Source organism: Megalopta genalis, chromosome 5 (genome assembly GCF_051020955.1).
Source record: "Megalopta genalis isolate 19385.01 chromosome 5, iyMegGena1_principal, whole genome shotgun sequence".
In the NCBI taxonomy this organism is placed as follows: Eukaryota; Metazoa; Arthropoda; class Insecta; order Hymenoptera; family Halictidae; genus Megalopta; species Megalopta genalis.
Genome location: NC_135017.1, coordinates 4,962,820 through 4,975,871, shown reverse-complemented (window position 1 = coordinate 4,975,871; position 13,052 = coordinate 4,962,820). Strand labels below are relative to the sequence as shown.

Here is a 13,052-nt window from a genome sequence, read left to right as displayed (position 1 = left end):
GAACAACAAGTCTTAATGGACATGAGGCGAAAAAAGATAGAATTACAATTGGCTTATGTGCAAATGCGTTAGGCACACATAAGATTATGCCTATTGTAATTTATAAATATAAAAACCTAAGAGCTTTGAAACATGTACTCTCATTACCTTACAGGCAGGAAATAACGGCTTTTCGGATAATTAGATACTATTGTTAATTTTACTATTGGTAATTTTCGGAATCTATTGTATGCTTATGTCCCGACGGTGTTGGGTCGAGCGGTCGAGTCGCGTATGCTTTATTAATATAGATAGCTTCTATAATACTTTTAACGCGGAACAATTGCAGTTTCTAAGTTGATGATTTTTTCGAGCCGTCTTCTTTCCGGCAATAAAGTCATTTCTGCATTTTCGAGTAATGCACGCCTCATCGGCAGCATTTTTTATAATAGGGTCATTAGCACGCACCGCTTCGGTCGCCCGTCCAGGGTTTCTTGCTACCTGCGGCACTGCGTGCTACGTCACTTTTACATCCCCTTTCATCGCGTCACTGGTCAATCAATTTCAAGTTTTCTGTCCACGAAACGGTATAATTATATTGGTCATTAATTATGAGTCATTGTGTCATTAGTCATGGGTCATTGGTGTCTTGTGTTTTAGTTCATCTTTAATTAGACGAACAGCGATACTAATCAATTCCGTCGCTTAGCGTAATTGGCCTTACAACCCGAGAGATTTTGTAATCGCGGAGTTTTAGTATCGTGTGTATTCGCCGTGCACCCTACAAACAATGATAACTATTTTTACTAACATCAAATTTAAAGGTTAATAATGTATAGCTGGTAATCCTGATATATTAAAATTTGAATTTAAAAGAATTACAACAGAACAATGAATTCTTATCTACTTTAAATAGAATAATAATTACTGTTTCTATGTATTTTTATTGTCAGTTATAATTACTGTAATAGTTGTTAAATTTGATTAAATATTATTGTTATTATGCAAATAGAATACAGATTCATTTACAATAACTGTTATGGTATATGATGTAATTTCATATACTTTTAGACATTACTGATTATTGAAACATTAGACAAGTCCAATTAATAATATTACAATTAGGGCGATTGAAAATGACACAAAATTTAATGTAAATAAAATCAAAATAATTTTTCTAATATTGCGGGACTTGAAAAAATAGTTGTGCCCTGTTATGATTTATGCAACAAACTATTACAAAATTGACACAATTGAGAACAAAATAATTTATTCTAATAATGTAGAAGTTGCAATGTGTAAAAATATCTACAAAATTAAAGAAACTACAAAACTTATTGAAACAGGAAATGACTCTTGCAACAATATTGACGTTAAAACAAGGACTGTGTTCCACTATAGTTTACGCAACAAATTAGTCTACGTCAAAATGAAAAACCAGAAACATTAAAAAACCACGCAAAAGTTTAGAATTGATACAAGTCAAAACAAAATAATGCTTCCGACTATTAATCATCGAAGTGAAAAACAACGAAAAAGGTTGATATGATTAAGAACAATGCGATTTGTTTTTCAAAAATCATAAATATTAAAAATCCACTCAAAATTAAAAGAAAACTCGCACAAGCAAAGACAAAATAATTGTTCCAACAATGTCGAAGTTAAAGTATGAGCTGTGTCTCGCTACGGTTTATGCAATAAATTAATCTACTTCGAAGTTAAAAACGGCAAGAAAAATTGACATGATTAGGAACAATGCGATTTAATTTAAAAAAATCGTAAATATTAAAAATCCGCTTAATAATAGGAAAACTCGCACAAATAAAGACAAGATAATTTTTCGACAATGTCGAAGTTAAAAAATGAGCTGCGTCTCGTTACGGTTTACGCAACAAATTAAGCTACTTTGAAGTTAAAAACAACGAAAAAATTAACACGATCGAGAACAATGCGATTTGTTTTGTAAAGATCATAAATATTAAAAATCTGTTGAAAAATAAATAAAAAACTCACACAAGTAAATATGAGATCGTTTTCCCAATAATATGAAAGGTGAAAATGTAGCTGTTCCTTTCGGATAGACAACTGGACAAGTCCCCTTAATAGAAACGATCTGGCACGTGCTACGTCGCAGCTGTTTCCTCTGTTCCGACGGCGTAGTTCCAATCAAAACCCGGCGGAGATAAGAAAAGTTCATGGTTTCCGATGAAAGGAAGAACCCGAGATTGAGACTTAGTTTTACAGACACACAGAGGGCGGAGAAAGTATCCGCACGTTGCGGATGAAAGAAAGAATCCCTGCGCGGAATCGCGGAACAGCTTAAGGTGAACGGAAACGACCGACGAAACGCAACTTCCGCCCGGTCAGCCGTGGCTCGATCTACGGTATATTGAAATCTCTCAATAGTTTGTTGACCGAACAAACACCGTCCTCGCTTCTCCAGATCCAAGGATCAATTTTTTTCGCATCCGAACGCTGAACGCTTTAGATCAATTTCTTGTTTTAATAATTGTAACGTCGACGCGGCAAAACCGACAACCATAATGGCGTACGACACTGTTTAAAAGTATATTTTATTTGGATAATTATTTTGTACAGTAGAACTTCGATTATGCGAATTAATTATAACAACGTGAATGTTTCGATAATAGAACAATTACTTAGTATTAGTTATACAAGTGACTTTTGGGGCACCCTGTAGTGTTCAGCAGCATAGTTATTGTATTTTTCAGATATAGTAATCAGTGTTTACTGATTTGTATAATAAATAAGATTATATTCAGTATTAATAATAATAACAATAATAATATTAATTTTATTTCAATCTATACTTTCACATTGAAGTTTTGAGTGTTTTTACAGTTACTTAAATTTTTTTATTACACTGTATTGTGTTCAATAATACAGATATAGTATATAATTATTAGTATATAATTATACTATATCTGTACTATTGAACACAATAGTATGTCGTATAAAGGTTGATTTAGACTGTGACACCAGTTCGTATAATAAAGGCTGCCAATAACAGTTAATTTTTTTAATTTAATTTCGTTAAGAAAATTGTAGCATATTTAATTTCCTAATCAATGTTTCGTTAAATACTTTATTGAATATTTTATCTGGACGAATGTCTTAAAATATTTCATAAAACAGGCCTGTTATATTATATAATATTGCATAAATACCTGCTCACGATCTAATTTCCAATTGCAATGACTCTGACATTCTTTTAATGTTAACCGTTGAATTTCATTAATCTCTCATTTCTGTTCCCACGTGATTGAAAATGAAAGACTTAATAATACATTATATAATTACAATATTCATGGAAATTCTCGTCCTCGTACATCATATTACAAAAATTAAAATTGGAGGATTTCCTTTACCATCGAAAAGATTTTTCATTATAAAAATAAAATAAAAACGCTGTTAATCCTTTGTAAATTTATATGTTTTCTTGAATTTAGAAACCAGCACTAATAATAAATAAGTAAGTAAATGAATAACAAATAAATCTGTCGAATTTTATAATTAGACACATCTAATTAGATATGTTTTATAATTGTAATATTATTATAATATGATTAGACTAAATAATTATATTATAATTATATTATATTATAATTCTATTATATTATAATTATATTATATTATAATTATTTATAATAGAATTGTTTACGAATGATATTCTATAAATACGACGATTATCAAACATATAATTTTGTAAATAAAATTTTTTATGATTTTTGTGAAATGCGTTAATAATTTTGGTAAGATGTTTTTATAATATTTATTAAATGTTTCTATCATTTTTAGAAAATGTTTCCACGATTAATAAAATGTACTTATAATTCTTACAAAATGTTTCTATAATTCTTATAAAATGTTTAAATAACTTTTACAAAACGAATGGCGAGAAGTTTAATACAAAATTTGCAAGCTTTCTGTGAGATTAGGGTTATCCAGAAATTCTGGAAAAATATTAATCCTTCGCTCCTGCGTTGTCATATTTTCGTTTCGTTATCGGATATAAATGATTCAGCTAGAGCCGATAATCGAATGCTTTTTTCGAATACAAAAGTGAGTTTGGTTTTTATTTCCTGTGGATTGGGATTCTCTGCGCTCTGCGTGGATACATTCGCATGCATATCATACTAACTGTTGTTGCTGCAGACTGCATTGATTTTAATCGCACAAATTTTCTCGTGTATTACCATCGAAATCTAACCAGAGTATTTCAACGAGATTTAATGTGCAGTAATATTAGATTAAAAATTACAACATTTAAATTTGTTGCATTCAATTCATATATTTTGTGTATAATAATCCAGTTTTATTTTTAGTTTATTCAATATTTTTATAGTTTATAGACATAATTATTTATAGTTTATTTAGAACTCTTTTTACATGTACACAATTATTTATATTTTTTATACGATTTATTCTATATACACATACGTAATTATTTATATTTTATTCATGATATATTTTCTACGATATATTTTATACAATTATTCATATTTTATTTCTAATTTACTCTATATGTACATAATTATTTATGTCTTCTCGAAAATTTACATATCTACATGTAATTTTAGTGACGCCTTATTTCAAATTTATTTTGTATAAATATAATTGTTTATGCTTCATTTATTTGTTCTATATACGCATCATTACATATGCTTTAAATAAATGCTGCCTTAATTGTTATACTTTAAAATTGATTTTATGCTATTAAATTATTATGCTAACTATTATTATAATTATTATTATATAATTATTATTATATAATTATTATTATATAATTATTATTATATAATTATTATTATATAATTATTATTATATAATTATTATTATATAATTATTATTATATAATTATTATTATATAATTATTATGCTAACTATTCAAATTTGACTTAAATTTTTCGACAAGATGTATTAACGCAACAAACATTCCAAAAATAAAATTGACATTCGCGTAAACGATTCTTGAAAGTATTTCTATTTTAATAAATCAAATATTTGCTCGCCTGGAAATGCAATCAACCATTTTGCATACAAACATTTGAGCGGAACACTGAATTGACATCCGCAAACTTAGAACTTCGAGTGACAAAACAACGGCTCGATTTCTTGATAAAAATCAAATTTCCGTTTCCAGCTTTGCCCATTTCTTTTACCGTACTGTTTTAGAATTTTTCATATATTCTACGCAGGGGAATAGCTACACTCCAACGGATTAACAATCTTTTTGTTTCTCCTCTCGTTCGGAGAACAAAGCAGGTTGATTTTATGGCCGCCATGCAATCTTTCGAGAGCGCGTTGCAAGAAGCAGTATAATTTCCGACAGAACCATTCCTCCGGCGTTGGAAAGAATTTTACCGACTATTCCGGCTTCGGCTAATCTGTCCACAAAGTTTTAAGTCCGTGATCTTATTACTCTCGCTTCGAAAAATGACCGAAGATCAATTTCTGTTTTGGTTGTTCCGATTTTTAGAAAAACACTTCTATATAAAAGAATATTCGTACGTTCGTATAATTTTTCCTAAATGAACAGCGAGAATGGGATAGTTTTAGATCATTTAAAAGTTATTCATTAATAATATTATTAATATTAATAATATTCATATATTAACAATTTTATTATTAATATTAAAACATTTCAAAATTTCATATATTTGATTCATCATTTAATTGATTAATCAATTAATCAATTAATCGATTAATCAATATATATATACAGCAGACGAACAAAAAATCATGCTTAATGTGTCAGTAATTGGGACCCTAACCGTACAATGCACGTTACAGTGAATTCTTCGAGAGCACATCGAGCGTTACAAAATAATGTACACCCCCGTCCAAAAGTATTGCGACTATATTTATTTAGTATAAATTGTGATATTAAAAATAAACAAATATGAAAAATAAAGAGGAAATAAAGAAGAAGTAAATTTAAGAATAAATTAAAATAATTCAGGCAATTTCCTATCGAATTTTCTGCAAGCCTCCTGATACTTTTGTAGGGGGGTGTACGAAGCAGCCGGACACCGAGCGACTCCGATCTCTTTAAAAATCGAACGAGAATCAACGTTCTTGGAGAAAAAGCGCTCGTTTACGATTTGGTCCAGCAATTAATAATTAGTTTATTGGGTTGTTGACGGTGAAACGTGCTCGACGTGCGGAACGCTTTAATTGAAATTGGAGCAGAAGCGGCTCCGTGGTCAATATTCCATTAATATTTCGCAGTTGCGAAAGAACTCCGTGAATGCCACCTCCTCTGCCGGCATTATTAAATCGCCGGCGTCTACCGTAATGTATTGTGCGTTACGTATTGTCGGTGTATGAAAACAAGCGCGCACGGCGCCGCGCCGCGCCGGGATAAAGGGAACGCAACCATAATATGCTGACGACAATGAAAGTGTGTTGCCGGCACGAACGGTCAAAAGTGCCCTAAATTCGGCTCGCCGCGATGTCGAAATACGATGAAGCTGCAAATAACTTGTGCAGTCGGAAACCATCGCCTGCCGAAATACGGCTTTGCAATCGTTATTTGCAACATTGTTTGTTAAATATGGGCCTTGAAACGCGACGCGGGCGACCTTTACCGCGATTCCGTGCCAATTCTCGCGATTCCGTATTTAATTGTTGAGAAAATATTATTAGCAACGTTATAAGCAATTATTATTATTATTATTTTAATTGTTTTTTTTTTCGTGAATTCGGACGTATTTTGAACGGAGATTTTGTGGAAATTGTGGAAGCTTTCATTGGACGGATGTTTTTTTTTAAATATTGTTTATATATATACCGTCTTTCATCGGCAAATTTTTGACAATGGATTCGTTGATAAATTTTGTCGGTATCTGATTTATTATACTTGTTTCTTATTTTTGGAATTGTGATTATCAATTGTGATTATAAATGTTAATTGAAAATTCGATATTATTTCATTTTAAGTACGATTGTAATATTCAATCTTACTAACTTGGACACACTTACAATGAAAATCATATAAAAGACTATGACAACTCGTATTTTATAGTTTTTGTACCTTTTTGTTTTCATTAATATTGTAACTTTTAACAGCAACTTTCATTGTAAGTTAATTGTGATTTAATATCACATTGATATTTCAATCAATTAATTTCAATCAGAACTTTGATTTCAATTATCGATATTTATTAAAAATTTGCGGTAACCTCAATGTTATTATTACTGTAATTTTCAAGTTACTTTGGGCACGCTTTCAATAAAAATTGTGTAAGGACTGTATTTGAACGATCTTAATTCTTTTCCTTCGTTTGATGTTGCAACTTTTAATAGCACATTTAATTGTATCTATTATAATTTACTACCATTATCTTCAGAACAAAAATTGCAATTTAATTATGATTTACAATAAATACAAGTATCCAATACATTCGAATATACTGTAATTCTAGTTATCAGACTGCAGACTTTTATGCATTTATGGCAAAAATGTGTCACACTGTTTTCGACTTATCAAAGCTATTCCAAGAAACAATTTATTTTTACACAATGTAGATATTTCTTACAACCGTGTTGGAAAATTGATATTTTGCATGAAGATCCGCAGTTTAGTAATTACAATTGAATGAAAACTCGATAAAAATTATAATAACTCCTTGACAAAATAATTTAAGAGGCTTGTCTTAAAATAGAACATCCTGTATAAGTAACGTTGACATTTCCAAAATATCACCGTAAACATTAACATGTTCAACTTTCTGAACAAAACCTCCTCAGGTCGTGGTAAAGAAGCAAGCTAACAATAAGTAAATAAAACCGCAGCGTTTCATTCGACAGAAAAGTGTACTTTGCAAGTGCAGCAACGTACTCCTTGGAAAAAAGATCAAACTCCCCGACGTTTGAGCTTGACACACAATGTAAAATTACCTTGTTTAACTTTCTTCTATTTACTACAGAAACAGCGGCTCTCTCGAAATACCATAGTTCCGACTATTGTATAATACTTACAATTTCATTCTCTGTCTTCTCCTTGTTGGCTTCATCCTTAGTTCCGACTTCAAGTTCTATATGAATTACATTGTCAATCTGTATCTCAATTACATTCTTAGCCTCTGCAATCTTAACCTCAATTACTATTTTAATTTATATCTCAACTTCTATCACAATTTCTATCTAGATTTCTATCTGGATTTCAGTCTCATTCTCAATCTCATTATTAGCTTCATTCCCAGCTTCGCATCAGCATCATCGCCAGTTTCATCTTCTCTTTGTATTTCAATTTCACCCTCATTCACATAAGGGAAATTCGGCAACCCGAGTACAACACGATTTTTTTTTAAACTTCTCATGTTTGTTGGGAAGCTCAATATAAAATTAAATAATATTTCATTGAATGAAATTAAAATCGCAAAGCAAATGTATATGGCATCGATTGCTTTTTCAATATTTCTGTTTCATACGAATGTTAATGAAATTGAGCAATTGTGTAATGAATTAGCGTGAAAATTAATTTTTTAAAATTAAATTTTAGTTAATTCTGTCACACACATATGGATGACCCTGAAATTAAAGTGTTGAAAAAAGTTCTGAGCTGTTTTTCATTAATATCCATAATCGGTTTCTGCTAAAAACATCCATTCCGCACGTAGATACGTGTTTTCCATTCTATCTATTTATCTTTAAGACTGCGTAGATATGAAAAACATGTTGACTATAAAGATTAAATAGTTTTCTTATGCATTTTGAGAAGATATTATTAAAATGATTAATATTCTCAGTTTCAGTTCCAATTTCATTCTCAGTCTTAGTCTAACTTTCATTCTCAGTCCCATTTTCAGTTTTATTCTCATTCTCATTCTCATTCTCATTCTCATTCTCATTCTCATTCTCATTCTCATTCTCATTCTCATTCTCATTCTCATTCTCATTCTCATTCTCATTCTCATTCTCATTCTCATTCTCATTCTCATTCTCATTCTCATTCTCATTCTCATTCTCATTCTCATTCTCATTCTCATTCTCATTCTCATTCTCATTCTCATTCTCATTCTCATTCTCATTCTCATTCTCATTCTCATTCTCATTCTCATTCTCATTCTCATTCTCATTCTCATTCTCATTCTCATTCTCATTCTCATTCTCATTCTCATTCTCATTCTCATTCTCATTCTCATTCTCATTCTCATTCTCATTCTAATTCTCATTCTCAGCCTCAGTCTAAGTCTCAGTCTCAGTCTCAGTCTCAGCCTCAGCCTCAGCCTCAGTCTCAGTCTCAGTCTCAGTCTCAGTCTCAGTCTCAGTCTCAGTCTCAGTCTCAATCTCAGTCTCAGTCTCAGTCTCAGTCTCAGTCTCAGTCTCAGTCTCAGTCTCAGTCTCAGTCTCAGTCTAAGTCTAAGTCTCAGTCTTAGTCCCATTCTCAGACTCACTCCCATTCACAGTCTTACACTCAGTCTCAATCTGAGTCCCATTCTCAGTTTCAGACCCATTCTCAGTCCCATTCTCAGCCTCATTTTCAGTCTCATTCTCAGATTCATTCTTATTCTTATTCTCGCCCTCATCCTTATTTCCCGGAGCCAGTCCCCGCCCGTGCTGCTCTACGTCGGAATTCGGCACGCTCAGCATATTGCGTTCCGGAAAAAAGTGCGTGAGCGGTGTCGTCACACCGAAAAATCGGTTTAAAAGCCAGCCGAATCGTCCAAGCATTCAGTTCGCTCCGATTGTTCAACCGATTCTACAACGATGAATTCGTTAACAGCATGTCTGTGCGGTTTGTTGGTAGCTGCGATGGCAGTGCAAGCAGTGCCAGCTGGCAAACTGGAGACCAAGATGGCCGAATCCTCGGCGATCAGTCCCAAGGATTTCCATTTGGAGGATGCGGGTGCTGAGAAGGACAGGCTGAAGAAGCAGGCGTCCTTCTGCGTGGAGATCCGTCCAGGTGCTCAAAATGGACAGCAGGTGTCTCAGGATGGGTCGCAGATGAAAATGCAGGGCCTGAGCGTGGTGCAACAATCGCAGGTGGCGCCACAGATGCAGAGCTACAGCTTCCAGCAGGCCCCGCAGCCTGTGCAATCTCTGGGAGTCTTCCAGGCTCCTCAGGTAGCAATTGCGTCGTGCTTTCTAATTTACCATGCTTCTCTCGACGCATAAATTCACTATGATCTGCATGTATCTTGATTTTGTGTTATTTCTTGAGAATCGTGAGAGATTTAAAGAATAGTTTTCGACACACAAAAGTTGTTCGTTTTTCGTAAGAACTCTCATTTAGTAAATAATTCATCGATTGTTAATTTCGATCGATGAAAATGTACACGTAATTCTCCATTTTGTGTCATAAGTCTTTGTAATTATTTGTATAATTTAAAGGGAGAACTTAAGTATTCGAAGTTTTTTTTATCGCTTATGATTACAGTAACACTTAATTTCTCGGTGATTCGAAGAATTTATTCGAAAAATTGATTCAAAGAATGCCTTCGAAACGTTATTCGAGGAATTTATTCGAATCATTATTTGAACGTAACATAATTCGAATAAAACTTTACTCGAATCATTATTTGAAAGAAACTTTATTCGAATCATTATTTGAATAAAACTTTATTCAAATCATTATTTGAATTCGTTATTTGAATAAAGCTATATTTGAATAATTTATTCGAAAGATTAGTCGAATAAAATTTTATCCGTAAAATTTATTTTCAAACTGTACGAACAAATATTCATAAAATTTATTCGAATTGTTCAAATGAAATTCTGCTTGTATAATGTCCAACTCTGCTATTCAGCCATATCGTTGATTTCGTCGCCACTGTGAATTCTGTTGGCGTAGTACCGATCTCCAAACTTCAACGCTAATTGATAGTTCTTAAAAATTCGTACCGACGGAGCTTGTGTTATGAAATAGTTTTCCATCCTCAGGCATACGTGGTGCCCCAGCAGTCGTTCGTGGTTCCCCAGCAGGTGGTGCCCCAACAGGTGGTTCCCCAGCAGGTGGTTCCCCAGCAGATGATGCACCAGCAGGTGGTCCCTTCGGTGCAGACTCTGCAGATCATCCAGCCATCTCAACCTTGCCCTCAGGAGTCGAAGGTGCAGATCGTAGAAAGGAGAGTCGAGGTCCCAGCACCGACTCCAGTCCCCGAAGTGGTCACTGTAAAGCCCCAGCCCCAGCCCGAGAGGATCGTGGAACCGCAGACTCAGGTGATCGAGACCATTAAGCTGGTCCCAGTGCCCCCAGTTTGCAAGGATAAACTGGTTGTCGTGCCCTCCAAGCCCATGGTGGTCGTTCCTGAGCCAACTATCGTCAAGGTGCCTCATTGCACTCATCAAAGCGAAGGGATGACCTGCAACTGCAATCAACAGGCGATAAGGGCTGCCGCCGTAGGACCTGTTGATCACATGCATCACATGCACATGAGGGCTCATACTCATCCCATGCACCTTGGCAAGATGATGACTGACTATCGTTTCCTCAAGGACCCAAAAGCTTAGAGGGTAGGTGAGGAAATGTGTTAAATGAGCATTATTTAGGGACTTCGGAGTGTTAATCAACGCGGGGGTGCTATTGAAATATGAATTCAGGCAATTTTATGAATCTAGGGAATTTCGGTTTCATGAATCGGTGGCTATCTTTCGGGGATTCGCAGTAAGGCAGGCTAGGGAAGTTTTTGTTTATTTGTTAACCTAGTTTTACGAGATTCGCAATATTGAATTCTGGGGGAAATTTTGTTTTATAATTGCATCGATGCAGAACAGAATTATTTGGAACTTAATTCAAATGGACGGGTTGACTTTTTTAGATCCAAGTTCAGGAAATGTGTGGTTATGTTTGTCAGTTTCCGGCACTCTGCATCGAGATTCCTTCAAGTTAGATGCTTGAGTAAATTGATAGTTCGTAGGGTTGAGAAGGAAAAATTTTCAATTCTGAGTCTAGCAGTTTGGGGAATTCTTGTTTTATGAATTGGTGGCTATCCACAGGGATTCGCAAAGTGGCAAACTAGAGAATTATTGGTTTATAAATTCATAACAGTGCAGGTTACTTACGATACTAAATTCTAGGGGATTTTTTACTATGTAGAGCAGAATTGTTTGGACCCATATTCAAATGAAAAGTTGATTTCCTTTTTAGCTTCAGGTGTAAAAAATGTGAGGTTATGTTTAACAGTTTCAGACATTATAATATTGGGATTCCTTCGTGTGACAGAAGCTTAAGTAAATTAATGGTTTTTCAGCTTGAGATTTTTCAGTTTTTCAGTCCAGGAAATTTTGTGTTTCATAAATTGCTGGCTTGTCTCTGGATATTCAGTGTGGGAAGCTATAGATTTGATTTATAAATAGAATGTTTGGGGACAGAGTGGTGGTCTAGTGAAAATGTTATTTTTATAAGTCCATCTATACAGTAAATATCTATTTTAAACTTTATTCAAACGAAAAGTTGATTTTTTAGCTCTGAATCTAGTTAATGTGAGGTTACGTTTGGATACTTTTGCAGTACGACGAATTTCTTAAACTACAAAATTAAAATTTCTTCTCTTCTTCTACAAGATGTTTAAATAAACGCATGATTCATGGGGCTCGGGCAAAATCAAAAAATATTATTTATTTAAGAACATTCACAGTGTTAGAGGCTAGGGAATTATTGGATTATGTGCTGGCAACAGCCTAGGGGATTCAAAATGTGGACTTTTAGCAATTCATGTGAAACAAAATAATTCAAAACTTTATTTCATTAATCCTGAGTGATTTTTATTGAAGTTTCTGGGATTATTAAATAATAATTATTAAGGATATTAAATAGACGGGGACATTAAAAGAGCGAATTAAATTAACATTGCAAAAATTCGTTATCCGATGCGAGAATAATAATTCCAACAATGTGTAGATTTATTTCAGCGAGCCTGGTGAAACTGCGAAATTTAATTTCGGCTCATTCTCTGTATCGCAGATGAGCAATACACGTTGGATTTTCTGATGACTCTACAGCGAACGCGATGACGATCGATCTGTAGGACTCTAAAAGTAGATTCCGATGTAATGCTTCTGTACGCTCTGCGAGATCAAATAAAATGAAAAATTTGATGATACAA

The 13,052-nt window shown here is 33.5% G+C and overlaps 1 protein-coding gene across 2 annotated transcripts; it reads left to right on the top strand.

Annotated features, from left to right (window-relative positions):
• The first annotated feature begins 9,670 nt into the window (after nt 1–9,670).
• On the top strand, nt 9,671–13,052 carry LOC143259409 (uncharacterized). Of its 2 annotated transcripts, none has more exons than XM_076521387.1 (3): nt 9,671–10,071; nt 10,888–11,460; nt 12,911–13,052. In XM_076521387.1, exons 1-2 carry the CDS (start codon nt 9,715–9,717, stop codon nt 11,455–11,457), a joined length of 927 nt encoding a protein of 308 aa, XP_076377502.1. In that variant the 5' UTR covers nt 9,671–9,714; the 3' UTR covers nt 11,458–11,460; nt 12,911–13,052. The 2 variants fall into 2 exon arrangements, with proteins under 2 accessions (XP_076377502.1, XP_076377503.1); XM_076521388.1 differs by having other exon boundaries at nt 12,848–13,052.